This window comes from Macaca mulatta, chromosome 11 (genome assembly GCF_049350105.2).
Source record: "Macaca mulatta isolate MMU2019108-1 chromosome 11, T2T-MMU8v2.0, whole genome shotgun sequence".
Lineage (NCBI taxonomy): Eukaryota > Metazoa > Chordata > Mammalia > Primates > Cercopithecidae > Macaca > Macaca mulatta.
This window is the reverse complement of record NC_133416.1, coordinates 56,122,093-56,147,500: the sequence shown is the minus strand read 5'-3', so window position 1 is coordinate 56,147,500 and position 25,408 is coordinate 56,122,093. Positions and strand designations below refer to the sequence as shown.

The 25,408-nt window shown below is 53.8% G+C and overlaps 2 protein-coding genes, 1 long non-coding RNA gene and 2 other non-coding genes across 8 annotated transcripts in view; 2 read left to right on the top strand and 3 right to left on the bottom strand.

Annotated features, from left to right (window-relative positions):
• Positions 1-12,223, bottom strand: part of WNT1 (Wnt family member 1) — a 12,907-nt gene extending 684 nt beyond the window's left edge. Inside the window, exons 1-5 of one of the 2 annotated variants that reach the window (XM_077954040.1) lie at positions 11,508-12,223; positions 3,179-3,538; positions 2,197-2,450; positions 1,243-1,508; positions 1-780 (exon numbers count right to left, since the gene is read on the bottom strand). The exon at positions 1-780 is cut by the window's left edge and continues 684 nt beyond it. In XM_077954040.1, coding sequence (XP_077810166.1) covers positions 292-780; positions 1,243-1,508; positions 2,197-2,450; positions 3,179-3,282 — 1,113 coding nt within the window. In that variant the 5' untranslated portion in view covers positions 3,283-3,538; positions 11,508-12,223 and the 3' untranslated portion in view covers positions 1-291. Of the gene's footprint in view, positions 781-1,242; positions 1,509-2,196; positions 2,451-3,178; positions 3,612-11,507 lie in introns of those variants that run through there. The other variant, XM_001105191.5, reaches the window with a different exon arrangement.
• On the top strand, positions 328-16,953 carry WNT10B (Wnt family member 10B). 3 transcript variants are annotated; one of them, XM_015151620.3, is made up of 9 exons: positions 328-2,419; positions 5,651-5,761; positions 9,346-9,487; positions 9,785-10,327; positions 10,626-10,849; positions 11,727-11,848; positions 11,953-12,215; positions 13,976-14,349; positions 15,745-16,953. In XM_015151620.3, the coding sequence occupies exons 6-9, from the start codon at positions 11,775-11,777 to the stop codon at positions 16,201-16,203; spliced, it is 1,170 nt and encodes a 389-aa protein (XP_015007106.2). In that variant the 5' UTR covers positions 328-2,419; positions 5,651-5,761; positions 9,346-9,487; positions 9,785-10,327; positions 10,626-10,849; positions 11,727-11,774; the 3' UTR covers positions 16,204-16,953.
• On the bottom strand, positions 6,318-6,421 carry LOC114671257 (U6 spliceosomal RNA). Its single transcript, XR_003721131.1, has one exon. It is a non-coding gene; the product is annotated as a U6 spliceosomal RNA (small nuclear RNA).
• Positions 16,954-19,169: 2,216 nt separating the features above from the next.
• Positions 19,170-25,323, bottom strand: LOC144332833 (uncharacterized). Its single transcript, XR_013401018.1, has 2 exons — positions 25,274-25,323; positions 19,170-20,509 (listed from the first exon to the last, which is right to left on the bottom strand). It is a non-coding gene; the product is annotated as an uncharacterized LOC144332833 (long non-coding RNA).
• Positions 21,547-21,655, top strand: LOC114671226 (small nucleolar RNA U13). Its single transcript, XR_003721108.1, has one exon. It is a non-coding gene; the product is annotated as a small nucleolar RNA U13 (small nucleolar RNA).
• Positions 25,324-25,408: the final 85 nt, after the last annotated feature.

Sequence of the window (25,408 nt, the reverse complement as noted above, 5' to 3'; positions counted from 1 at the left end):
CCCACCTCCTGGCCAAGCAGGGGGCAGTGCAACAAGGGGTCTCCCGCGGAGAGGGAGGGAGGTAGGTCCGGGGCAGGTCCATCAGGATGGCAAGAGGGTTCATGCCGCCCCAGGCAAGTGGTTTGAGGAGTCCCCAGGTAGGAGGAAGTGGGAGAGATGGGATACATATGAACCGCGGGGAGTGTGACTGGAGGTACTCGGGTGGGCGAATAACCGGGTCTTGAGTGCCAGCGAGTCTGTTTGGGGGAGGGCTCGCGGAGAGCGTTCCCGGGGGCAAGTCCGCGCAGCGCCTCACAGACACTCGTGCAGTACGCGCGTGTGCGTGCAGTTGCGGCAGCTGACGTGGCAGCACCAGTGGAAGGTGCAGTTGCAGCGCTCGGTGACGCGCTGCGTGCGCGTGCGGTGGCCCCTGCCGCAGCAGAGCAGCTCGCAGCCGTCCAGCGCGGGCGACGAGCTGTTACAGGCGCGCCCTGCCGTGCCCGCTGTACCCAGGCGTCCGCTGTACGTGCAGAAGTTGGGCGATTTCTCGAAGTAGACGAGGTCGTGGGGGGAGGGCGGTTTGTGGGCCGGGTCTTCCGGCTCCAGGCGCAGCAGCTCCGCCCGCGAAGCGCGGTTGCTGCCGCGGTTGCCGTAGAGGACGCGCGAGGCGCCGTCGAAGCGGTCGCGCAGCACATCGCCCACGGCGCGCAGGGTGGGCAGCCGCATCCAGCACGTGCGCACCGTGCAGGATCCGGACATCCCGTGGCACTTGCACTCCTGACGCATCTCGGAGAATACGGTCTGCGGGGAGAGGGGAAGAAAGAGTGTCCCAGGGCACCCGGCCAGAGTCACCCTCCCAGACACTGCCCCCTCCCGGACGCCACGGGGGCCGGACCTCAGCAAAGGCCCAGGCCTAGCTGAGCCCAGGGGAAGGGAGGCGCGAAATGTTCCGCTGAGATTTGGAAACCCTGCCCAACCCTGCTCCGCCGCGGCGGGTCAGTCTCGTCCTCTCAGGCTTGTTTTTCAAATCTGTATAGTGAAGAGACTGTGCTTGATTTGTAACCTCTTCTACCTGTCCGCGGGCCAGGCATCCCTTTGCCCTCAGCCACTGTCTCCTCTATTCTCCGGCTTCTTTCCAAGCCTCCAGCTCTCCCAGGACGCCCTCTCCTGGTGCCCCTTGCCTTATCTCACCGACCGTCTCTTCCCCAGCCCGAGGTTGGCCGCTGCCGCTCCGCTTAGGGTGCGGAGCCTCTCAAAGCTCACCGTACGGCCAGCCTCGTTGTTGTGAAGGTTCATGAGGAAGCGCAGGTCCCGCCCCTTCTCCCCGGAGTCCACGAACTCCCGGCCGAAGAGGCGGCCGAAGTCAATGTTGTCGCTGCAGCCCCCCCAATGCCAGTCGGGGCCCCCGGGGCCGCGCCGCCGGTAGTCACACGTGCAGGATTCGATGGAACCCTCTGAGCAGGAGCGCGCCACCGAATGGGTGACCCCGGCGGAGGTGATAGCGAAGATAAACGCCGTTTCTCGACAGCCTGTGGGAGAAGGGAGCAGGGGATCGGCGAGGGTGTACGCGGGGCGCGGCCAGCACCCTCAGCGAAGGGCTTGGGACCGGAATCCAACCCCCGACTCCGCACTTAGAGTCCTGAGAGCCAAGGCCGGCAGTGCTGGAAAGCTGGTCTCTAGGGCTAGTAGAGAAAGCAGGTGCGTGGGCACGCAGCCACGTCCACGGGCGTAATCACACCTTACTGGGAGGTTCCAGGGCGCATTTTGGCTCGATAGCGGAAGTGGAGCAGCCCCAGAGAGAAAAACCAAAGAGAGGGGAGCAGAAGAACCATACATCCCCAAGACTTCTTCGCAGCCCAAAAGTTTCAACCCATGTTGGCGATGCAAGTCTTGCTAGGCGAGAGGCAAGACACACGCCTGCAGAGAGCAGCTTCCCAGGCGCTTTTGAGAGAGGCTGGGGGAAAGCGGCGGTCAGCCGGCGTCCGCGACCTGAAACTTTATCTGGGGCAGTAGCTCAGAAAAGTTAAGCTTCGCTTCCAGGGTGCACGGCTGTTAGAAGTCTGGCCCCGAGCTGGCGCTGGGCACCAGGCACTTGGCGGGTTGATCGTGTGACCCTCCAGACGCCTGGGACACCTTCTCTGAACTCGCCCGCCCATGCCCTGGGGGTGACCCCGCGTTTCCCCTGCTCCCGGAAGCGTCGCCTTCCTGGGCACCCACCTCGGTTGACGATCTTGCCGAAGAGGTGGGGCCCTGGAGCAGTGGGACAGTTCCAGCGGCGATTCCGGAACTGCCACTTGCACTCGCGCACGGCACTCTGCAGCCCCCCACTCACGCTGTGCAGGATCCCCGGATTTTGGCGTATCAGACGCCGCTGTTTGCGGCTCAACAGCTGCAGACTGGGCTCGAGTACCAGTTGCAGACTCTTGGAGTCCGTCAGCAGGTTCGTGGAGGAGGCTACGTTCACAATACCCCTGGTGGGACGTATGATACCTCAGGCTCAGGAAGGGGATCCGCACCCTAACCATAAAAACTGTGCCACCCAGTCCTCTTCCTGGGGGTATGTGGCTGGAGAGAGTGGCGGGAGATTAATAATACGCTAATAACCCCGCGCTCCCAGGCTCACTAATTTGAAAGAACTGGGCGTCCAGACTTGTGTGTCCCCAGTAGTCCCAGGGCTGCTCGCCTGAGCCCTAGGTCCGGAGACTGGACAGAAGAGGTACCCGGAGACCGAGTGTCTACCTCGGATCTCCGAGCCTCTTCCGGTCAGCCTGAGCGAGATAATCATGGCCTGCAGTTTTTGCCCACCCAAGGCGTGAAATGCTTAGGAGTCCCACCCTCTTCTCCCCTCCTTTCTAAGCGAACGCCTGGCCCTTCACTTCCCGAGGTGGGGAAACCTGTGGTGAGGCCACTACCGTGAGGCTGGAGTTGGCGCTCAAAGGGGAAGGGCGGTACTAGATGAGAGTGGGCTCCCTGCCTGGGGTATCTTAGGCCTCCGCGGGCGGGCGGATCATTCGCCCCACTTCTACAGAGCTGGAGTCTGGGGCAGCTCCATGCCAGATCGCCCTTCGGTGTCGCGGAGGGAAGTCAGAGCGGGGAGGGAGTCTGTGGGCAGACGGATCCCAGAGCGTGGGAGCTGGGTAGGGTTGGCCCCTGGCTCTGTGCCTCGGGACAAGTGGCGACCCCGCACCAGCTCACTTACCACCATCGGCCACTGCTGTTGGCAGCCAGGGCTGCGGGCAGAGCGGCCAGCGCCAGCAGCAGCGTAGCAGAAACCCAGCCAGGCAACTGCGCCCAGAGCCCCATGGCCTGCCTGACTTTGCCCGCTCTGTGCTGCAGTTGCGGCGACTTTGGCTGTTGCCCGCGACGATGGGACGGGACGCGGCGGTGGCGGCAGTGGCGAGAATTCGCAGTCTGGCTTTAACAACCCTGGGGGCGGGCGGCGGACAGCATGGCTCGCGGTCCCGGCTGGTGGGCTGAGGCGGCCACGGCGGGCGGCACCGCCTCTTATAGTTGCGGCGCTGGCTGAAGTGACGGGAGGAGGCTGCCCCGCCGGGCCGCACTGTGGCACCAGGGCGCACCGGTTAGGGGCGCAGACAATGGGCAGCGAGCGGGGCTGTGGTTCCCGCCCGTCTGAGCCGAGAGCTGGCGGGTTGGCCGTCGGGGCTCACCCCCGCCCCCTGCCCAGTGGCCCCCGCCTCCGGGCCTGCACTGGCCGCGGACCCCTCCCCTTGGGACACCCTCCCACGCGCGCTCGCCTCACTCAGCTGAGCGTCCGGAGCCCGTCGGGGACTAGCATCCGCCAGGGGGCGCGGCGAGAGTGTGCTGCGGGGAGAGCCCGCCAGGGGCCCAGCCCGCCTCGCCACCCGCGGTGGGGTTGTCCCCTCGACGTCACCCCGGGCCCCTCCGACGTCCCCTCTCTCCCCCGTCCTGACTGTCGGAAGGAAAGCTGTGGTTCTGGGCAGCGACTCCGGGGAGACGCTTAACCGCCCAGGAACCCCCGATGGCTGGACAGAGAAGGAAAAGGGGGAGACGGGGGCGTGAGGGCGGCTGTGGTCAGGGAAATCCCGGGGATGAGTTGTGGGGGTGAGCTGACCAAAAGGAGCCTAGCGGTGGAGAGAAACCTGAAGCAGCAGGCAGTTTGCTCATGTGGGCCAGAAGGAGCGAACAAGTGGCTCTGTGTGTGTGTGTGTGTGTGTGTGTGTGTGTGTGTGTGTGTGTGTGTGAAGTGGGACAACATGAATATGGGTGGGAGTGAGAATGTGCTGTGTTCTGAGGGTGCATCCTCTTGTGTGTTGGTACGTGCAGAAACTCCTTGTTCTGGTGAAGGATGTGAGGAAACTTTCCAAAGAATTTTGGAATTTCGCTCGAGTCAGAAAGGGTCATGGAGTCACCTTGTCACAGTCATCGCCTGGGGCAGTGTGTCAGGAAGGTGGTGGCGACGGTTGACAGGAGACTCAGAAGCATGATTGAGGGATGCAGAGTGTCTGGATTGTGTATGGAGTGGGTGGATGAGCGTGTGCATGGGATGATTAAATATGTGTGTATATGTCATTCTGTTGCCCTTTGTACCTCGTGGCATCCTATGGTGTGTCACACTGTGGTATGTGTCAACCAGTGCATGTCATTGAGAGAGAGAGCCGAGCCTACAACCAAGATGGTATTGAGGTGAACCGAGCCTGGAGTGGCTAAGTCTCTGAGGCCTACGCTCAGAAAGGATGGGAAGTGGTGTGGATGTCCAATGTATGCATGGTGATGGAGACGACTGGGAAGACAAGGGTTATTGCTGGCTGCATTGAACCTAGATTAGGAAACTTGTGCCTCCATGTGTTTGCTTCTCTTTGGATTTTTCTGCCACGTTTCTGTCTTCTCCCAAAGCTCTGGTTCCCACCATACTGGGATACCCAGAGTGCCTGTGACCATCTCATCCATTGTACATTTTTCTTTTCTCTCCCAGGGACTCCTACTCAGCTTCAAGGCCACTTTGGCCTCCTATTGAAGAAGTGACAGGCTGGGTGCTGTGGCTCATGCCTGTAATCCCAGCACTTTGGGAGGCCAAGGTCAGGAGATCGAGATCATCCTGGCCAACATAGTGAAATCTCATCTCTAATAAAAATACAAAAATTAGCTGGGTGTGGTGGCGTGCACCTGTAGTCCCAGCTACTCGGGAGGCTGAGGCAGGAGAATGGCTTGAACCCAGGAGGAAGAGATTGCAGTGAGCCGAGATCACACCATTGCACTCCAGTCTGGGCTACAGAGCGACTCCGTCTCAAAAAAAAAAAAAAAAGAAGAAGTGGCTGCTTTTCCCTATATGGTGAATAGGGGGCACTGCCAGCCTGGTTATCATGCCCCACCACCACACACAGATGGCTCCTGGAAGGAGGGAAGATCTTTACATCTCTTCTCTCTCCTCATTTTGCAGAATTAAGAATAGATCAGGCAGTTGTTCAAGGTCCACATCTAATAAATGAATCAATGGTAGAACCAGGTTAAAACCCAGACCAATTTGACTCAAAGCCCATGCTCTTTCGAACTTACCAGCTGCTTGCCAGTGTGCAGCAACTGCATGCTGGGAACCCTTCTCAAAATTGATAGGTTAAAATGATTTTTAGGGCCTTCCTGCCTCCCTTTTGAGTTCTAGCTCTCATTTTTTTTCATCTCTCTTGTCTTTTAGGATGCCTTCTGACTGAGAAATTTCCCCAGGCCTGAACCTAGAGTCTTAAGTCCCAGAAACGACAGGATTCTCTTCCAAGGCAGGGAAATCACTCTTAGGAATAAATGTCAGGTAAGTTTCATTAATATTCCTGGGCACTTGTGTTTTAAATGGGATGTATGTTAACCCAAATGAAGCCTGATGGAAGTTATTTTATAAAGAAATGTCCTTCTTTCCCTTTTTTCTTCCCCTTTGCCCAGCCTAGTATATCTGGCCCTTCCAAGGATCCACCCCTGAGGGAAAAGGTGTAGTGGTCCAGCGTCCTCCATAGATCCAAAAGCCAGTAGTCTCTGCAGAGAGGACTCAGCATAGATGACTCAAGTAAATGGACAATGTCCCATGGGGAGCCTGTCCTTTATCCCTTATGAGTTTCTTCCCACTGGGGCCTGTGTTACAGCTTTTGGCCTGGTGGATTGATAAAACACCGTGAGGGTGGGAGGCTGGCTGGAAGATATGGAAGCCCTGTCTTTGACCACTGGTGTCAAGCAGAGGTGGGAAGAGAGGAAAGGAGCCACTGTGCTTTGTTCCAACATTCCACCCACCAGGAGTAGGGGAGAAGAGGGTAAGGCCCCTAGATCTGGGTCACATTTGTTATGACCTGGCTCACATTTCTTTTTCTTTTCTTTTTAAAAATATGAAATGCTTCACAAATTTGCATGTCATCCTTGCGCAGGGGCCATGCTAATCTCTGTATCATTCCAATTTTAGTATATGTGCTGCCAAAACAAGCACCCAAATTTCTGTTTATATCAAATAATCATGATATCAACTGTCCCCTCTTTCTTTCCTGCATCATCCACTTACCTCTCTCCTGGAACATGCACATAAGCATGCAGACATGCTGCAATAGTACCTATCTGAAAAACCCAAAAACTTCATTAGACCCCACATTACTGCCCAAGATTGTTCCATTTCAGTGCTCCATTTTACTGCAAAAATCAAAAGGGTTGATTTAATTACTAGAGCCGATATCTATTCTTTTCTTTTCTTTTCTTTTCTTTTTTTTTTTTTGAGACGGAGTTTTGCTCTTGTTGCGCAGACTGGAGTGCAGTGGTATGATCTCAGCTCACTACAACCTCCGCTTTCTGGTTTCAAGCAATTCTCCTGCCTCAGCATACTGAGTAGCTGGGATTACAAGTGCCCACCAACACTCCCAGCTAATTTTTGTATTTTTAGTAGAGAGGGGGTTTCACCATGTTGGCCAGGCTAGTCTCGAACTACCGACCTCATGATCTGCCCACCTTGGCCTCCCAAAGTGCTGGGATTACAGGCATAAGCCACTGCGCCCAGCCCAAACCATCTTTCCTAAAACAGAAGTCTGATTAATTCATTTGTCTGCTCAAAATTTTCCAATGAGTCCCCATCTCACTCAAAGTAAAGGCCAAAATCTTTACAGGGACCTCCTTCCTAGCCCTCCAGCTTCATTGCCTACCACTCTCTTCCTTGTGAATTCCTCCTCACCAGCCCCGCTGGCCTCTTTTCTAATCCTTTGAACCAAGCATGCTCCTTTCTAAGGGTCTGTGCACCTGCTTTTCTGTCTTCTAAAATGCTCTTCCTCAGATCTCTCCATGCATTTGTTCCCTCGGTTTGTTTTCCCTCCCCCTTTATAAAATAGAATCCCACTACTAATCTCCTTTACTCTGCTTCATTTTTCTCTATATCAATTTTTTTTTTTTTTTTTTTTTTTTTTTTTGAGACGGAGTCTTGCTCTGTCACCCAGGCTGGAGTGCAGTGGCCGGATCTCAGCTCACTGCAAGCTCCGCCTCCCAGGTTTACGCCATTCTCCTGCCTCAGCCTCTGAGTAGCTGGGACTACAGGCGCCCGCCACCGCGCCCGGCTAGTTTTTTGTATTTTTAGTAGAGACGGGGTTTCACCGTGTTAGCCAGGATGGTCTCGATCTCCTGACCTCGTGATCCGCCCGCCTCGGCCTCCCAAAGTGCTGGGATTACAGGCTTGAGCCACCGCGCCCGGCCCTCTATATCAATTTTGACCATGGATGACTTTAAAGGCTTGAAGTTGAAAATCAGTAGCAAACCACCCCCCTGGAATAGGGGTAGAGGTGAGATGTTAGAGGGGAGAGGGGCTTTGCCTTGGCTTTGGGATCTGGGAGGAAGCAGGCACCAGGGTTGAGAGTTTGTGGGCAGAGGAGCCTACCCTCCTTTGAAGCACCCGCAGGCAGCACTGCCCCATTGGACTAGGAAGGCATAGCCCATCCATTAGGCCTGAGTAGAGAAGGGGGCAAAAATTCTGTCTAAGGTAATCCCATGGATTTGTTGGGGTCGACTGCTGAAAGTGAGGCCTTCCTCAGAGTCCAGTATACAGTCGGCCCGCAGACCCTTTGGTGCCTCCAGGTGGTGGCCTACGGTGCTGCAGCAGAAGGCGCATTAGGCAGAGGGTGGGCAGCGCAGCTGAGCTCACCGCCACGGGCGCATCCATCCCTCCTGGGCCTATAATTTGGGTTCCCCAGGCCTGGCCGCCCCTATCAGCGGCTCAGCAACAGATGAGTCACCCGGGACCCCGGGCCAAGGCAAACATGGGGGGAGGAGGAGGAGGAGGCTTCCGAGGCTTTAGCCACCGCCTCAGTTGCTCGACATCCCCCAATCTCCAGGGGCCCCCACTCTTTTCTTTGACCCCCGCCCTCCAGTGCCCCAGTGTTCTTCCCACATTGCTCTTGTTACACCCTCCATCCCTAGGATAGGAAGGGCAGCCCTCCACTCTTCTCATCGAGGGGAAGGGGAACCAGCTTGCTCCTAGATCCTCCCTGCAGTGATGAAAGCCCCCCACTTTCCCCCTCCTGTCATTGGCCCTGACCCACGTCAAGGTCTCTCTGGTTCCCGTCCCTCCCCTTTCTTGGAGCTGGCCGCGTGCTTGGGGTATTAGGCAATGGGTGTGCACCCGCAACCCTCTCCAGGCCCCGCCTGTCCCACCGCCCTCTAGCCGCCTGCGGGTCAGTGCTCAGGCCAGCCGGTCGGGCTGAGGGCACTGCGGGCCAGCTCAGGCCACCCAGTCTGCCGGCCTGTGGCCTCTTGTCCCAGAGTTGGGCTTCAGTAGAGAGAAGGAGCAGGACTCTGGGTCCATGGATTTGGAGCAGTCCTGCTTGGGGAGACCTAGGGTCACCAGGAAGTTGAAACCTATTGTAGTAGTTCTGTCCGTTGCCCCTTCTTGGCACCTGACTGTATGCTGGAGCTTGACAAGGGTAGAATCAGAAGGCAAAAAAAAAAATAATAATCCCAAACCTAAGGGGGACCCAGGAGACACATGGAGAAATACAAATGTCCATGAGGTCCCCATGGAGAAGAAAGGCTTAGGCAACCTCATTCCCCTCTTCCAAGGACCTGGCAGGAATCCCAGGCTGACTGCAAGAAAAAGAATAAGGACACTGGTGGGGATCACGAATCCAGGTGTAAGGATGAAAACTATCAGATGGGACTTGCAGATTCTGGTGACCTCCAAAACCACACATGGTTTGGCTCTTGTCCTCTAAATGGGAAGGAGGGTCAGGAACTCTAGGGCTCCCTTTTCCCCATCCCAGAGGTAGGGAATCAGAGAAAAGCAGCCTGGTCCAGGATGTCCAGTGTCAGAGACCATGGCACTTTCACCTCTCCAGACTGCTCATCAACCTGGCACATAAAGGTGATCTGTAAATATCCCAACAGATGTTAAGTTCGCTTGATCTCCTGTCTCAGACTGCTGTGCCCGCTATCCAACAGTGACCCCTGCAGCACGGGCAGGACCTCCAGCAGCACAGACTGGAGGCTGGCTGCCCAGCAGAGCTGCAATGCCACCACCAAGAAAGAGGTGACTGTGGTTGTGGGTATCATCCCTGTGCCCCTGCTTGCTGGGGGCAGTCTGAGTCAATGTGCTTGGGGCGCGTGGGGCCAGCCGTGCCTTGGGCTGCGGTCTGGCGGGGCGGGGGGCGGCTGGAAAGCCTGGGGCCCCTCTCTGGCAAAAATAGCCCGCAGTGGTTAGAGCTTCGAGGGTGAGTCAGGCGGGAGCACGGTGGCGCCTAACCCCTTCGCTGCCACTGGATCTTCCTAAGGCGGTTTGCCTTTGCCTATGCACCCCAAGACCAGGCTCTTTCCCGGCTGCCCTTAGGCTTGGCTCAATTTTGGATCCCAAGGGCCTCCTCATCCCACAAGAAGCAAGTCTACAGCTTGGAGCAGGAATCCAGGCCACCCAATGTGCAGACCGGGGGAATCCCGAGAAGGGTAGGATACCTCTGTTGGCAAGCATTCCTGCCAGGCAAGGAAGCATCGCGGCAGGCTGATGATCTTTGGTGCTACCTGAACCTCTGCTAGGGCCAAACTCTGAGGCCAAAGCTGACCCCTCCAAAGGGGCAGGCGCAGGGCTTGGAGGTGGGTGGGAACCAAGCTGCCCAGACCTGTGCTTCTCCTGCCGGCTCTGAGTACCCTAGGTGCACTCAGGCTGTGGGTGCCACATGTGACTGTCCCACACCGAGAAGCCCAAAGACTGTCCGGCTCCATCCTCATCTTGTCAAAGGCACTTTCCAGCCACCCTGATCTTGGTGGAGAAACTGACTCAAAGAGAAGTGATGAAAGATGTGGCCACTTTGGTCCCGTTCTGGCTCCCTAGGAAGGTTACTACACCCTCCCTGCAGCCTTGGTGACCCCAGAGCAGGTGAGAGGAACTCTGGCCACCTCCTTCTTCAGTAGGGCCAAGCCTGAACCCAGGCGTCGGGGGAGAGGGTGTGTGTGTGTGTGTGTGTGTGTGTGTGTGTGTGTGTGTGTGTGTGTGCGCGCGCGCGCGCGCGCGCTGGGAGGAGGGGGAGCGGCTGCGTTTGCCTGGTCAAGGCTGGGAGTGGAGAGTAGGGTGGGGAAGCCCCAGGCTCGGGGAGGGGCCGCAGCTCTGTCAGCCCGGCAGAGCCACCGTGAGCTCCGCGCCAGCAAAGCCAGAGCCCTCAGTCCTTTGCTCGCAGGCTTGCTAGCTCTCTGGATCACTCCCTCCCTTCCTCCCTCCCTTCCTCCCCGCGGCCGTGGCGGCGCTGGGGAAGCGGTGAAGAGGAGTGGCCCAGCCCTGGAAGAATGCGGCTCTGACAAGGGGACAGAACCCAACGCAGTCTCCCCACGGTTTAAGCAGCACTAGTGAAGCCCAGGCAACTCAGCCGTGCCCGTCCCGGACCCCGCACCCAAACCACTGGAGGTAATTAGACCTGGGAAAGCAGGGAGGGCAGGGACGTGCACACAGGGAAGAGACAGGCACGTGTGTAGTCAGACAGACAGACACGCATCCACCCACAGAAGCACAGAGACACATAGAGAGCCAGAGATATTGCTAGCAATAAAGACAGAGAGAATAAAGGAGTGCCCCCAGATTTAGAAAGCAATGAATGTGAGAGCCAAGGGGTGAGGACCAGACGGGTGCCTATGGAGGAGGGGAGCTTGTAGTTAGGCAAGGTGGGGGATAGGGAAGAGGACTCAGTCTGCACCACAGTCCCTTTTAGGAGAGAGCCAGGCTCGCCTCCCCATCTTTCCTGCACCTGGAGCCTCTCCTCTTTCCTTGCTGCTCAGGGAGGAGGCAGTGTGGGTGGGGAACTCATTCTTGGACCTTTCTCATGGAGCCTGCTTGCCCTTGATGACACCTGGAGGTGACACCCCCTTAGGTGGTGGGGAACCTCCTCCCTATCCCTCTCTCTAGCCCTGTGAGGGCGGCGAAGCTAGTCGTGGGGCCCTGGAAAAGGGAGCAGTAGACGAGGTTGTGGAGTAAGTGTTTGTGAGTCTGTGTGTCTGAGTTTGTATGTGAGTGTGTGTCTGTGTGCTGGGCGTTGTGTCTGATTGGGCAGGGTTCCAGGGGTGCTCACTTGAGTCCTGAGCTGGGACAACTCCTGGACTCTTCTTCTTTAAGACCTCCAAGCCTCAGGGACTCTGGGAATCAAGGGGTGATTCTTCTTGTTTGAGGAGGAATGAGAAGGGTCAGTAGGGTGGCACCGGTGGTTTAGGAGCCCGAAGGAGGGCATCACTTGGTTCCCCAGGCGAGCCGCCCTATTCCTGAACCCGCATCAAGTCTTCCCGTCCCGCAGGTCCTGATCGATCTGCCGATCTGCCCACCGGAGCCTCCGGGCTTCGACATGCTGGAGGAGCCCCGGCCGCGGCCTCCGCCCTCGGGCCTCGCGGGTCTCCTGTTCCTGGCGTTGTGCAGTCGGTGAGCAGTTCGCCTTGTCTCCCAGGCCCCAGAAGCACCGACCAGGGGTGGGGAGAGTTGGAGGGGTCTGGACCGCAGACCCCAGACGCCTTCTTGGTTCCCAGGGCTCTAAGCAATGAGATTCTGGGCCTGAAGTTGCCTGGCGAGCCGCCGCTGACGGCCAACACCGTGTGCTTGACGCTGTCCGGCCTGAGCAAGCGGCAGCTAGGCCTGTGCCTGCGCAACCCCGACGTGACGGCGTCGGCGCTTCAGGGTCTGCACATCGCGGTCCACGAGTGTCAGCACCAGCTGCGCGACCAGCGCTGGAACTGCTCAGCGCTCGAGGGCGGTGGCCGCCTGCCGCACCACAGCGCCATCCTCAAGCGCGGTGAGCCTGGCTGGGCGGGTAGGCGCTGCCGCCGAGGCTAGAGGGTGGGGGGCGGACCGAGGCGCGCGGAGGCGGGAAGGAACGGGTTCGCTGCTTCGGGAGGGGCCTCTCCTGGAATTCCCCCCTCCCCCCTCAGACCCGCTCTGAGCCAGGTCTGGCCACTCGTCTGGGGCCCTGTGCGCCTAATTTCCACCTGCGTGCTGCCGGCGAGGCAGCTGGGTCCCTGCTCTCCTACCCTAGGGCCCCCCTTTCCTGCCTCCGCCCAGCTTAATCTGGGTTGCACCTGTGAGCAAGAGATGCCCCCAGTCCTGGAAGCTTCAAACGGCCCCCTATTCCCTCTCCTATTTTCTCTCCCCCCATCTTGGCTGGACAAGCCCAGGCTGGTGTCCCCAGTGTCTCAGCGGGGGTGGAGTGACGCCCCCAACCGTTTAAGGGTTAAATCTGCTCCCCTAATTGCTGGGGTTCCCAGGAGCCAAAGCTGGGAACAAAGACCCTGATGACTTTGAAGCTGGGGAGCCAGTCCCCTCCTCTGTGCTGTGGGGGCTCCAGGTGTTGCTCACCTGAGCAGGTGAAGAACGGCTGGAGAGGCAGAGAACAGGTCACTGCTGGCCTGGTCTGGGAGGCATGGCTGCCTCTCCCCATTCCCTGCTGGAGTTCACTCCCTGAGGTGTAAAGACCCATGGGGGCTCAGCCCAGAGATGGGGGCAGTGCTCTGGGGACTATGGGGTTAATAGGCAGCTGCCATCTGCAGGGGAATTCCCAAGACTTGTGCAAACAGCTTCACCCCTGGAGGGTTGGAGTTGGGGGATCAGAAGGCTGGCCCAGGAGCCCTGGATCCTGGGGTAGGAGAGGCCTGGTCTCTAAGAGGGTGCTGTCTCTCATCTTCTCAGGGCTCCGGAGAGCCCCTGCCTAAAATGAAGTGAGGGTCCCCCTCCTTCCCCACAGGGCCTGGTGTAGGGCAAGGCTTGGACACCTAAATGGTAAGCATGTTTATTTAAGTCTGGGAAAGGCTTGGCATCCTGAGCTTCTGTGACCCCCAAAACATAACAAAGAAGCCAACCTTTTAAGAGGGCCTTAGGGAAAATCACTCCCCCACCTCTCTCCTCCTCTCAGTGTTTTATAGGGTAATAGCAGGTTAGGATAAACATTAAAAGGGCAGTCTTGAAGGGCAAATATAAAACTACATCCTGGGAAGCGGAAGGGCAGCTCCATAGCTCCAGTGCTTTGGGGGTGCTAGGGTGGTGGAAGGTAGGTTGGTTAAAAGACTGACTAACCCTGAAGTGAAATAAAAAAAAAAAAAAAACAGAACCACAAAGGCTCTGCTGCCACCTCACCCAAGCTCCCTGCAGGGTTGGGGGAATTTCTAAGGCTTTCAGATGTAGAACTCAGTTGTACACATCTTCAAAGACCTCAGGGACTCCCTCTTAGTCATCTCCCAACTCCAGGGGTCTCTCCCTCTGGGCTAGCTCTTTCATCTACACCTGAAAATCACCGACTTACAGAATGAGAATGGGCCTCAGAGATCATCTTGACCCATCGTCTCCCACCTCCCTTTAGAAATGAAGAAGTTGAGGCTCTGTGCTTTCTGTATCCTTCCTTGTCCCATGACTTTCCTCCAAATCACTCAGCTGGTAAATGGCAGGGTCAGGATTCAGTCAGGAATTTCTGGAGTTGGAGGGGGGCTGTTTATTTCTTTCTGCCTCCGCACTCTCATCTGCCTGTCAACCTTACCTCCACCATCACAACCTTCTCATCCCCAGGTTTCCGAGAAAGTGCTTTTTCCTTCTCCATGCTGGCTGCTGGGGTCATGCACGCAGTAGCCACTGCCTGCAGCCTGGGCAAGCTGGTGAGCTGTGGCTGTGGCTGGAAGGGCAGTGGTGAGCAGGATCGGCTGAGGGCCAAACTGCTGCAGCTGCAGGCACTGTCCCGAGGCAAGAGTTTCCCCCACTCTCTGCCCAGCCCTGGCCCTGGCTCAGGCTCCAGCCCTGGCCCCCAGGACACATGGGAATGGGGTGGCTGTAACCATGACATGGACTTTGGAGAGAAGTTCTCTCGGGATTTCTTGGATTCCAGGGAAGCTCCCCGGGACATCCAGGCACGAATGCGAATCCACAACAACAGGGTAGGGCGCCAGGTATGTGTGTACATCTTGTCCTGGGTGTCCCCAGCTTTTGAGGCCTGGTTAGAGTTTGAGAGGCACAGGGGAATAATAGGATAAAGTGTGATGAGTGACTGACACCATCAGCAAGTCACCCAGCCTCAGTTTTATATCTGTAAAGAACCTAATGATACTTACCTTACAATGTTATTAAGACTGAGCTAGCAGGCCAGTGTGGTGGCTCACGCCTATAATTTCAGCACTTTTGGAGGCTGAGGGGGGAGGATTGCTTGAGGCCAGGAGTTCAAGAACAGCCTGAGCAATGTAGTTAGACCCCATCTCTATATTTTAAAAAATTATATATAAAAACAGACTGGGCCGGGCGCGGTGGCTCATGCCTGTAATCCCAGCACTTTGGGAGGCTGAGGTGGGCAGATCACCTGAGGTCAAGAGTTCGAGACCACCCTGGCCAAGGTGGAGAAACCCAATCTCTAATAAAGTACAAAAATTAGGCGGGGTGCGGTGGCTCACGCCTGTAATCCCAGCACTTTGGGAGGCTGAGGCGGGCAGATCACGAGGTCAGGAGATCGGGACCATCCTGGCTAACACGGGAAACCTCGTCTCTATTAAAAATACAAAAAATTAGCCGGGCATGGTAGCATGTGCCTGTAGTCCCAGCTAGTGGGGAGACTGAAGCAGGAGAATCGCTTGAACCCGGGAGGCGGAGGTTGCAGTGAGCCTAGCTTGTGCCACTGCACTCCAGCCTGGGCGACAGAGCGAGACTCCATCTCAAAAAAAAAAAAAAAAAAAAAAAAAAAGGGCCAAAACTTAGCCAGGCATGGTGGCTGGCACCTGTAATCCCAGCTACTCAGGAGGCTGAGGCAGGAGAATCGCTTGAACCTGGGAGGCGGAGGTTGCAGTGAGCCGAGATGGCTGCACTTCAGCCTGGGCGACGAGAGCAAGGCTCCATCTCAAAAAACAAAAACAAACAAACAAAAAAACAGACTGATCTAGCAAATGGTATACCCAGCATAGTGCCTCATCCTTGGCTCACTACATAGTAGCTATTATTACAGCTGCCTTCCCTACAGAATTTAGGCGTGCTGTGGGCCAGACTCCCAATTTTATAAGTGCTTACAATGGAAAGAGCACTGGATTGGGTGTCAGGACAACTAGAGTTGAGTCTTGGCTCTATTACCAGCTGTTGATGGAAGACGGACAAATCACACCGCTCTGGCCTCAATTCTGTCATCATAAAATGAGGGAGTTGGCTATTAGTTAACCGCAATGTCCTTTCTATTCTGATATGCCACGTTATTCTTGCCTCCATTTGTCCCTCTCTGTGTTCTCTGTTCCCTTCCCTCTGCTGTGCCTCTGTGTTCTGTCCATTTGCTGCCCTCCGCTTCACCTCTTCTCTCCCTGATGCTCTAGGTGGTAACTGAAAACCTGAAGCGGAAATGCAAGTGTCATGGCACGTCAGGCAGCTGCCAGTTCAAGACATGCTGGAGGGCGGCCCCAGAGTTCCGGGCAGTGGGGGCGGCGTTGAGGGAGCGGCTGGGCCGGGCCATCTTCATCGATACCCACAACCGCAATTCTGGAGCCTTCCAGCCCCGTCTGCGTCCCCGTCGCCTCTCAGGAGAGCTGGTCTACTTTGAGAAGTCTCCTGACTTCTGTGAGCGAGACCCCACTATGGGCTCCCCAGGGACAAGGGGCCGGGCCTGCAATAAGACCAGCCACCTGTTGGATGGCTGTGGCAGCCTGTGCTGTGGCCGTGGGCACAACGTGCTCCGGCAGACACGAGTTGAGCGCTGCCATTGCCGCTTCCACTGGTGCTGCTATGTGCTGTGTGATGAGTGCAAGGTTACACAGTGGGTGAATGTGTGTAAGTGAGGGTCAGCCTCACCTTGCGGCTGGGGAAGAGGACTGTGTGAGAGGGGCACCTTTTCAGCCCTTTGCCCTGATTTCCTTCCAAGGTCAATCTTGGTCCCTGGAAGCTTAAAGTATCTACCTGGAAACAGCTTTAGGGGTGGTGGGGGTCAGGTGGACTCTGGGATGTGTAGCCTTCTCCCCAACAATTGGAGGGTCTTGAGGGGAAGCTGCCACCCCTCTTCTGCTCCTTAGACACCTGAATGGTCTAAGATGAAATGCACTGTATTGCTCCTCCCACTTCTCAACTTCAGAGCCCCTTTAACCCTGATTCATACTCCTTTTGGCTGGGGACTCCCTATAGTTTCACCACTCCTCTCCCTTGGATAACCCCAGGCACTGTTTGGAGCCATAAGATCTGTATCTAGAAAGAGATCACCCATTCATGTGTACTATCCCCAAACTCCTCTACTGCAGCCTGGGCTCCCTCTTGTGGGATAATGGGAGACAGTGGTAGAGAGGTTTTTCTTGGGAAGGGGACAGAGTGCTGAGGGGCACTCTCCCCTGAATCCTCAGAGTTGTCTGTCCAGGCCCTTAGGGAAGTTGTCTCCTTCCATTCAGATGTTAATGGGGACCCTCCAAAGGAAGGGGTTTTCCCATGACTCTTGGAGCCTCTTTTTCCTTCTTCAGCAGGAAGGGTGGGAATGGATAATTTATTGTACTGAGACTTGTTCTTGGTTCCTGTTTGAAATGAAAATAAATTAAGTTACCGGACTGGATGCAGATGGTGATGTATGTACCCACACTTGGGATCCCAGTCCATAGCTTCTTTTCTAGGTTAATTCTCCTACCTTCCTACACTCAATGACTTTATGTATATCCTGCTGAGTTCCACAAAGGATTTGAAATGAATCTCAGTGACTTTGTTGGCAACTTTTCCTTTGTAAAACCAGGAAGGACTCCTCGGTGGGAAGGGCTACAGTTCCAGATGTAGGCCCTATTGACTCTCTATGTGCCTCAGCTCCAGATTTCACCTTGATCACTGCCTTAGAACAAGGGCTGGCATTTTTTTTGTTGTTGTTTTTTACTGTAAAGGGTTAGATAGTAAATATATTACACTTGTGATCTTTGTCCCAACTATTCAACTCTGCCACAATTACTCAACTCTGCTGTTATAGATCAACAGCAGCCATAGACCACACATAAATGAATGAGCATGGCCGTGTCCCAAAAACTTCATTCACAGAAAGGGGCTGCAAGACCAAATTTGGTCCCCTAGCTACAGTTCGTTGACCCTTGTTCTAGACCACGAGGTTGCCTTCGTTCTGGAGTTTTTCAGTCCTAAATGTATCTCGACACTGAACTTTGACCCAAAAGAACAGGTACTTTTTTCTCTGGTTCCAAAGGAGTGAACTTGGGATATAGATGCAAGACTGACGGGAAACGTGTAAAACGTTGACTTTGTTCTGGAGTTTTTCAGTCCTAAATGTATCTCAACACTGAACTTGGACCCAAAAGAACAGGTACTTTTTTCTCTGGTTCCAAAGGAGTGAACTTGGGATATAGATGCAAGACTGATGGGAAATGTATAAAAGAGATTTATATGCTTGAAATGGGAGTTTTTCCCTCTGGAAAGTAGCAAAACCAGCCATGTTCTCTCATGGAATTATCTGCAATTTTTTTTTTTTTTTGTCCTTATTTATTTGATTGAGACAGGGTCTCACTTTGTTACCCAGGATGGAGTGCAATGGTGCGATCTTGGCTCACTGCAACCTCCTCCTCCTGGGTTCAAGCGATCCTTATGCCTCAGTCTCCCGAGTAGCTGGGATTACAGGTATGCATTACCATACATGGTAATGTATGGTAAGTTTTGTATTTTTAGTAGAGATGGGTTTTCGCCATGTTGGTTGGCCAGGCTGGTCTCAAACTCCTTGCCTCAAGTGATCCACACGCCTTCGCCTCCCAAAGTGCTGGGATTACAGGCATGAACCACTGTGCCCGGCCTATTTATTATTATTTTTTTGAGACAGGATCTTGCTCTGTTGCCTTGGCTGGAGTGCAGTAACGTGATCTTGGCTCACTGCAAACTCCACTTCTTGGGCTCAAGCAATCCTTCCACCTCAGCCTCCCAAGTATCTGGGACTACAGACACACGCCACCATGCCTGGCTAATTTTGTGTGTGTGTGTGTATTTTTTTGTAGAGATAGGGTTTCACCATGTTGCCCAGGCAGGTCTTGAACTCCTGACCTTAAGCGATCTGCCCATCTCAGCCTCCCATGACCTTCCTCATTTAGAGCTCTTTTGTATTTCATCTTAGTAAAATAATTCCTTTATCTTTTAAGAGATAACCTCAACTAAACAGAAAAGGATTTATTTTTATTTATTTATTTATTTATTTTTGAGATGGAGTTTCACTCTTGTTGCCTAGGCTGGAGTGCAATGATGCAATCTTGGCTCACTGCAACTTCCACCTGTCTGGTTCAAGCGATTCTCCTGCCTCAGCCTCCCAAGTAGCTGGGACTACAGATGCGTGCCACCACACCTGGCTAATTTTTCTATTTTTAGTAGAGATTGTGTTTCACCATGTTGGCCAGGCTGGTCTCAAACTCCTGACCTCAGGTGATCCGCCCGCCTCAGTCTCCCAAAGTTCTAGGATTACAGGCATGAGCCACTGTGCCTGGCCCTAGCCCAACATCTTTGAAAACAAACTGTTATCGGGCCGGGCACAGTGGCTCACGCCTGTAATCCCAGCACTTTGGGAGGCCGAGGCAGGTGGATCACGAGGTCAGGAGATCAAGACCATCCTGGCTAACACGGTGAAACCCTGTCTCTACTAAAAATACACAAAAAAAATTAGCTGGGCGTGGTGGCGGGCGCCTGTGGTCCCAGCTACTCGGGAGGCTGAGGCAGGAGAATGATGTGAACCCAGGAGGCGGAGCTTACAGTGAGCCAAGGTCGCGCCACTGCACTCCAGCCTGGGTGACAGAGCGAGATTCCGTCTCACAAAATAAAAAAATAAATAAATAAACTGTTATCTTTCTTTCTTTCTTTTTTTCAGATGGTGTCTTGCTCTGTCTTCCAGGCTGAGTGTAATAGCTCAATCTCGGCTCACTGCAACTTCTGCCTCCCAGGTTCAAGCGATTCTCAGCCTCCTGAGTAGCTGGGATTACAGGTGCTGGCCACCACACCGAGCTAATTTTTGTATTGTTTAGTAGAGACAGGGTTTTGCCATGTTGGCCAGGCTGGTCTCAAACTCCTGACCTCAGGTGATCCATCCGCCTTGGCCTCCCAAAGTGCTGGGATTACAGGCGTCAACCATCAAGCCTGGCCTAAACTGTTATCTTTCTAAGATTCAATGCAGAAAAGGAATATGCATCACACATTTAGAACTTCACAAATGACTGTACACTTTATGCGGCTGCCAGATGCTGACTCTAACAGGTTGTTTCTTTGGCCAGAGAATGTAGAAATAGTTCTCTCCACTTCTCTAGACAACAGACACTTCTGCTATCCAAAGTACCCTCAAAATCAGATGAAATGAGAGTAGCACCAAGGTAGTGAGGACATTGAGGAGTATTAGGTTAGGGCAGTACTTTTTTTTTTTTTTTGAGACAGGGTCTTAGGGTCTCTCTCTGTCACCCAGGCTGGAGTGCAGTAGCATGATCTTGGCTTACTGCAACCTCCACCTCCTGGGCTCAACCGATCCTCTTGCTTCAACCTTCGGAGTAGCTGGGAATACAGGCGTGCACCACCAGGCCCAGATAATGTTTGTATTTTTAGTAGAGATGGGGTTTCGCTATGTCGTCCAGGCTGGTCTTGAACTCCTGGACTCAAGCTATCAGCCCTCCTCTGCCTCCCAAAGTGCTGGGATTACAGGTGTGAGCCACTGTACCCGGCCGACAGTTTTGTTTTTCGTCTTGTTTTTAAGAGATAAGAGTCTTGCTATGTTGCCCACGCTGGTCTCAAGCTCTTGGACCCAAGCAATCCTCTTGCCTTGGTCTCCCAAAGTATTGGGATTACAGGTGTGAGCTAATGTGTTCAGCCAGTACTTCTTTTTAAATTTAGAGTCAGTGTCTTGCTCTGTTACTCAGGCTGGAATGCAGTGGCAAGATCACCGCAGCCCTGAACTCCTTGACTCAAGTGATCTTCCAGCCTCAGCCTCTCAGAGTGTTGGGGTTTACAGGCTTCAGTCACCACACTGGGCTCTAGGGCAGAACTTTATGGCCAAATTTTATGTCCTGGATTTCCACTTGAGCATTGAGAATTCTGGGTTTGGAAATTTGATGGAGACAGAAGAAATCCCATCCTTACTTCAGGCACTTACTGAACCTAGTGTGTGTGGAAGGAAGAGGGGATGCACTTAGAATGGGCATAGGATATAAGAGAATAATGATAAAGAATATTTATAATCAGAATTTCTCACACTCAGGACGAGAAAGGAGAATCTCTAACAGAGTCACAGCATGATTATTTCAGCTTTTTCCTGTTTCCTTCCTTTGTACTTTGGGTCCTTCTTTCCTTTCTAGCATTCCCTCTTCTTTCATCAGATACACACTGTGGCAGACTTAAGCCCCAAACCACAGCCTTGACAAATTCCAAATGGATTTTGTCAGCAAGGCCAACACACTCCTTCGCCACTTCCTAGCCCTGCTCCTAGCACATGCGCTGGGCTCAGACCCAGGCCTGGGGTCAGTGACAGGGTTGGAGTATGCAACCCACAGAGTTGGTGGCTACAATTTCAGCTTTTACTAAGCTCCAATGGCAGCCAGAGGGAGGGAGAAAGGTTGATGAACTGTAAGGCGGGCCTCTTGTCCCTCTTCAGCTCTAGATGAGTTCTACTCCTGCTGGCCTTTACCAAGTGGTTGGGAAGTTGCGGGGGGCAGTGGCCAGCTAATTGCCAGCTGGGCAGCACTCCTCCTATCTCTGCTCCTGTTTGCTCCATGGGCAGCCCACTCTGATGCTGCAACAGACACTTTCTTCTTCAGACTCCAGACAGGTGAAGGACAGAAGTGCTGGGAGATTCTCTAGTTCCATTAATCAATCCTGACTAACATACCATGGTACCTGCTGCTTACTACATTAGACTGTCACCATTTCCATCCTTCTGTTGCACTGGGGATACAACCTTGAGAAGATCTGAAGCACTGGGCAGGAATATCAACAGGTTCCACCTCCTTGTCCGAGTTCCACAAGGCATGTGCATGTGGTAAGGGCACTAGGGAGGTTTTATAAAGCATAGTTTTGGTGGACAGTGTGGTGGGATAACCTGGTGGAGTGCTACTAGAAATTTCTAGAGAAAGAAATGCAAGAGTAATCACATGGAAATATCAAAAGACCCACTCTAGGAGTAATAATACTGGAGGAAGATCCTTTTGTAGTTCATAAGCATAATGACTGGGTGTTCACACACACGTGAGATGTCCCACCCTCAAACCTTGTTACATTGGCCGGGCGCGGTGGCTCAAGCCTGTAATCCCAGCACTTTGGGAGGCCGAGGCGGGTGGATCATGAGGTCAGGAGATCGAGACTATCCTGGCTAACATGGTGAAACCCCGTCTCTACTAAAAATACAAAAAACTAGCCGGGCGAGGTGGCGGGCGCCTGTAGTCCCAACTACTTGGGAGGCTGAGGCGGGAGAATGGCGTGAACCCGGGAGGCGGAGCTTGCAGTGAGCCGAGATCACGCCACTGCACTCCAGCCTGAGAGACACAGCGAGACTCCGTCTCAAAAAAAAAAAACAAAAAAAACAAAAAAAAACCAAAAAACCTTGTTACATTGGCACACTATCCATTTGACATAAACAACAACAACAAAATACTGGAGGTGTCTTTTGCCCTTAAAAACACAGAGCTGGGCTAAGCGCAGTGGCTCATGCCTATAATCCCAGCACTTTGGGAGGCCTAGATAGGAGGACTGCTTGAGCTCATGAGTTTGGCCTGGGCAACATGGCAAAACCCTGTCTCTACAAATAGCATAAAAATTAGCTGGGTGACTGGGTATGGTGGCTCACACCTGTAATCCCAGCACTTTGGGAGGCCAAGGCGGGTGGATCACCTGAGGTCAGGAGTTCAAGACCAGCCTGACCAACATAGTGAAACCCTGTCTCTACTAAAATATAAAAATTAGCCGGGCGTGGTGGCACATGCCTGCAATCCCAGCTACTTGGGAGGCTAAGACAGGAGAGTTGCCTGAACCCAGGAGGCAAGGGTTGCGGTGAGCTAAGATTGTGCCACCGCACTCCAGCCTGGGCAACAAGAGCGAAACTGTCTCAAAAAAAAAAAAAAAAATTGTGGGCCGGGCGCGGTGGCTCACGCCTGTAATCCCAGCACTTTGGGAGGCCGAGACGGGCGGATCACGAGGTCAGGAGATCGAGACCATCCTGGCTAACACGGTGAAACCCCGTCTCTACTAAAAAATACAAAAAACTAGCCGGGCGAGGTGGCGGGCGCCTATAGTCCCAGCTACTCGGGAGGCTGAGGCAGGAGAATGGCGTGAACCCGGGAGGCGGAGCTTGCAGTGAGCTGAGATCCGCCGCACTCCAGCCTGGGTGACAGAGCGAGACTCCGTCTCAAAAAAAAAAAAAAAAAAAAAAAATTAGCCAGGCATGGTGGCGTGCACCTGTAGTCCTAGCTACTTGGGAGGCTGAGGTGGTAAGGATCATTTGAGCCCAGGAGGTTGAGGCAGCAGTGAGCCGACTGCGCCACTGCACTCCAGCCTCAGCAACACAGCAAGACCCAATTTCTTTTTTTTTTTTGAGATGGAGTCTCACTCTGTTGCCCAGGCTGGAGTGCCGTGGCACCATCTCGGCTCACTGCAAGCTCCACTTCCCGGGTTCACGCCATTCTCCTGCCTCAGCTTCCCGAGTAGCTGGGATTACAAGCGCCCACCACCACGCCTGCCTAATTTTTTGTATTTTTAGTAGAGATGGGGTTTCACCGTGTTAGCAAGGATGGTCTCGATCTCCTGACCTTGTGATCCACCTGCCTTGGCCTCCCAAAGTGCTGGGATTACAGGCTTGAGCTACCCCACCTGGCCAAGACCCAGTTTCAAAAACAGAAAAAAAAAAAAAAGAAAAAACAAACAAACAAAACCACCAACAAAAACCCACACCACAGAACTGCCCAGCACAGTGGCACATGTCTATAGTCCCAGCTATTCAGGAGGCTGAGAAGGAGGATCACTTGAACCCAGGAATTCAAGACTGTAGTGTGCTATGATCGCTCCTGCGAATAGCCACTGCACTCCAGCCTGGGCAACATAGTGAGACCCTGCATCTTAAAAAAACACAGAGATGTGGCTCACGCCTATGATCCCAGCACTTTGGGAGGCTGAGGTGGGTGGATCACGAGGTCAGGAGATGGAGACCATCCTGGCTAACACAGTGAAACCCTGTCTCTACTAAAAATACAAAAACGTGGCCGGGCATGGTGGCACACATGTGTAGTCCCAGTTACTCGGGAGGCTGAGGCAGGAGAATCGCTTGAATCTGGGAGGCAGAGGTTGCAGTGAGCCAAGATTGTGCCACTGCACTCCAGCCTGGGTGATAGAGTGAGACTCCATCTCAAAAAAACACAACAAAACAAAACAAAAAACTCCCACAGAGATTAGCAGAGCAACGGCCCTTAACAGCAGTGCCCAGGACAGATATAATTCCTTGTTATAAATAGGTTCCTTGTTATGCATCTCATCCCTTACCATCTTAAATTAAGGTCCCCTTGGCTTGACATTCTAGGGTCATGTTATCAGGTTAACATAAGAGAGAAAACAGACTGAGTTAAGGGACTGGTAAGTGCATACACCAGGGATTGATGAGGACAAGGAGATCGACGTATATGGCATCTACCAGCTTTTTTTGTTGTTGTTTTTTTGAGACAGAGTCTTGCTCTGTCACCTAGGCTGGAGTGCAGTGGTATGATCCCGGCTCACTGCAACCTCCGCCTCCCAGGTTCAAGTGACTCTCTGGCCTCAGTGCAAGTAGCTGGGATTACAGGTGTGTGCCACCATGCCCAGCTAATTTTTGTATTTTCTGGTAGAGACGGGGTTTCACCACATTGGCCAGGATGGTCTCAAACTCCTGACCTTAAGTGATCTGCCCACTTCAGTCTGCCAAATGCTGGGATTACAAGTGTGAACGCAGGGCCTGCCCCAGCTTAGTTCTTCTTGGAAGCAAGAAAACAAACAAACAAAACCAACCAAGGCAATAAATTCATAAGAGCAACAATTTTGGGTCAAGCCTTAGGGAAGAGCCATGTGTTCGTTCTCTTATACTGCTGTAAATGAGAAGAGAGGGCACTTAGAGAACCTTCTATTGGCCGGGCGCGGTGGCTCACGCCTGTAATCTCACCTACTCAGGAGGCTGAGGCAGGAGAATTGCTTGAACCCGGGAGGCAGAGGTTGCAGTGAGCCGAGATGGTGCCATTGCACTCTAGCCTGGGCGACAGAGCGAGATTCCGTCTCAAAAAAAAAAAAAAAAAAAAAAAAGGAATCTTCTGTCCTTAGCATTATTAGTGCCCTTCTATCACAGCTATGATAGTTTCAAGGCAGTTCTGCATATCTAGAGGTGCAAAACGGAGTGTGAGGGAAGTAGGGGTAGGTAGGAAGCAAGAAATACGGGTGCAAAGTCCTTCACCTTTCCTTGGGATACTAAAATCCCTACTCATCTAGGCACACTTCCTCAAACCACACTTCTGAATATTAGGCTTCTACTCTCCGTCTTTCAAGTTCCAACTTCTTAACTGGCCCAGAGTCCAGCTGTTTTCCTTCAGCCTCTTAAGTTTATCACTCTCCTTCCTCTTCCTTATGGGAAAGGATCTCTTGATTCAGACCCCAGAGTAATCTAGTCTCAGGAATAGTGAGCAACAGCAATGGTGCAGTGAGGGATCTCATGGGATTGCAGTTAGCCCAGATTAAGAAATAAAGATGGTCTGCCTGGGTAAGGCAGACCACAGAAACGACTGTTCGTTCACCCATATCCCGATGCTGCCTTTGCCCGAGGAGCCCCTGGGCCCCTCAGCCCAGCCCGTCTCCAACGCAGCCAACTTGCCGCCTCAGTCCTTAAATTCCAGGCACAACCCAGGAGCTTGGGATTCTCACCTCAGTCCTCACTGTCTCATCCCCATTCCCGGCTCCCGCCTCCGCCGCCCACAGCCCCCACACCGGCCTCCGCCCAGACTCCAGCTCCAGCGTCCGGCTGCCTGTGCTGCAGCCGCTGCCATGGTGATGGGTCTC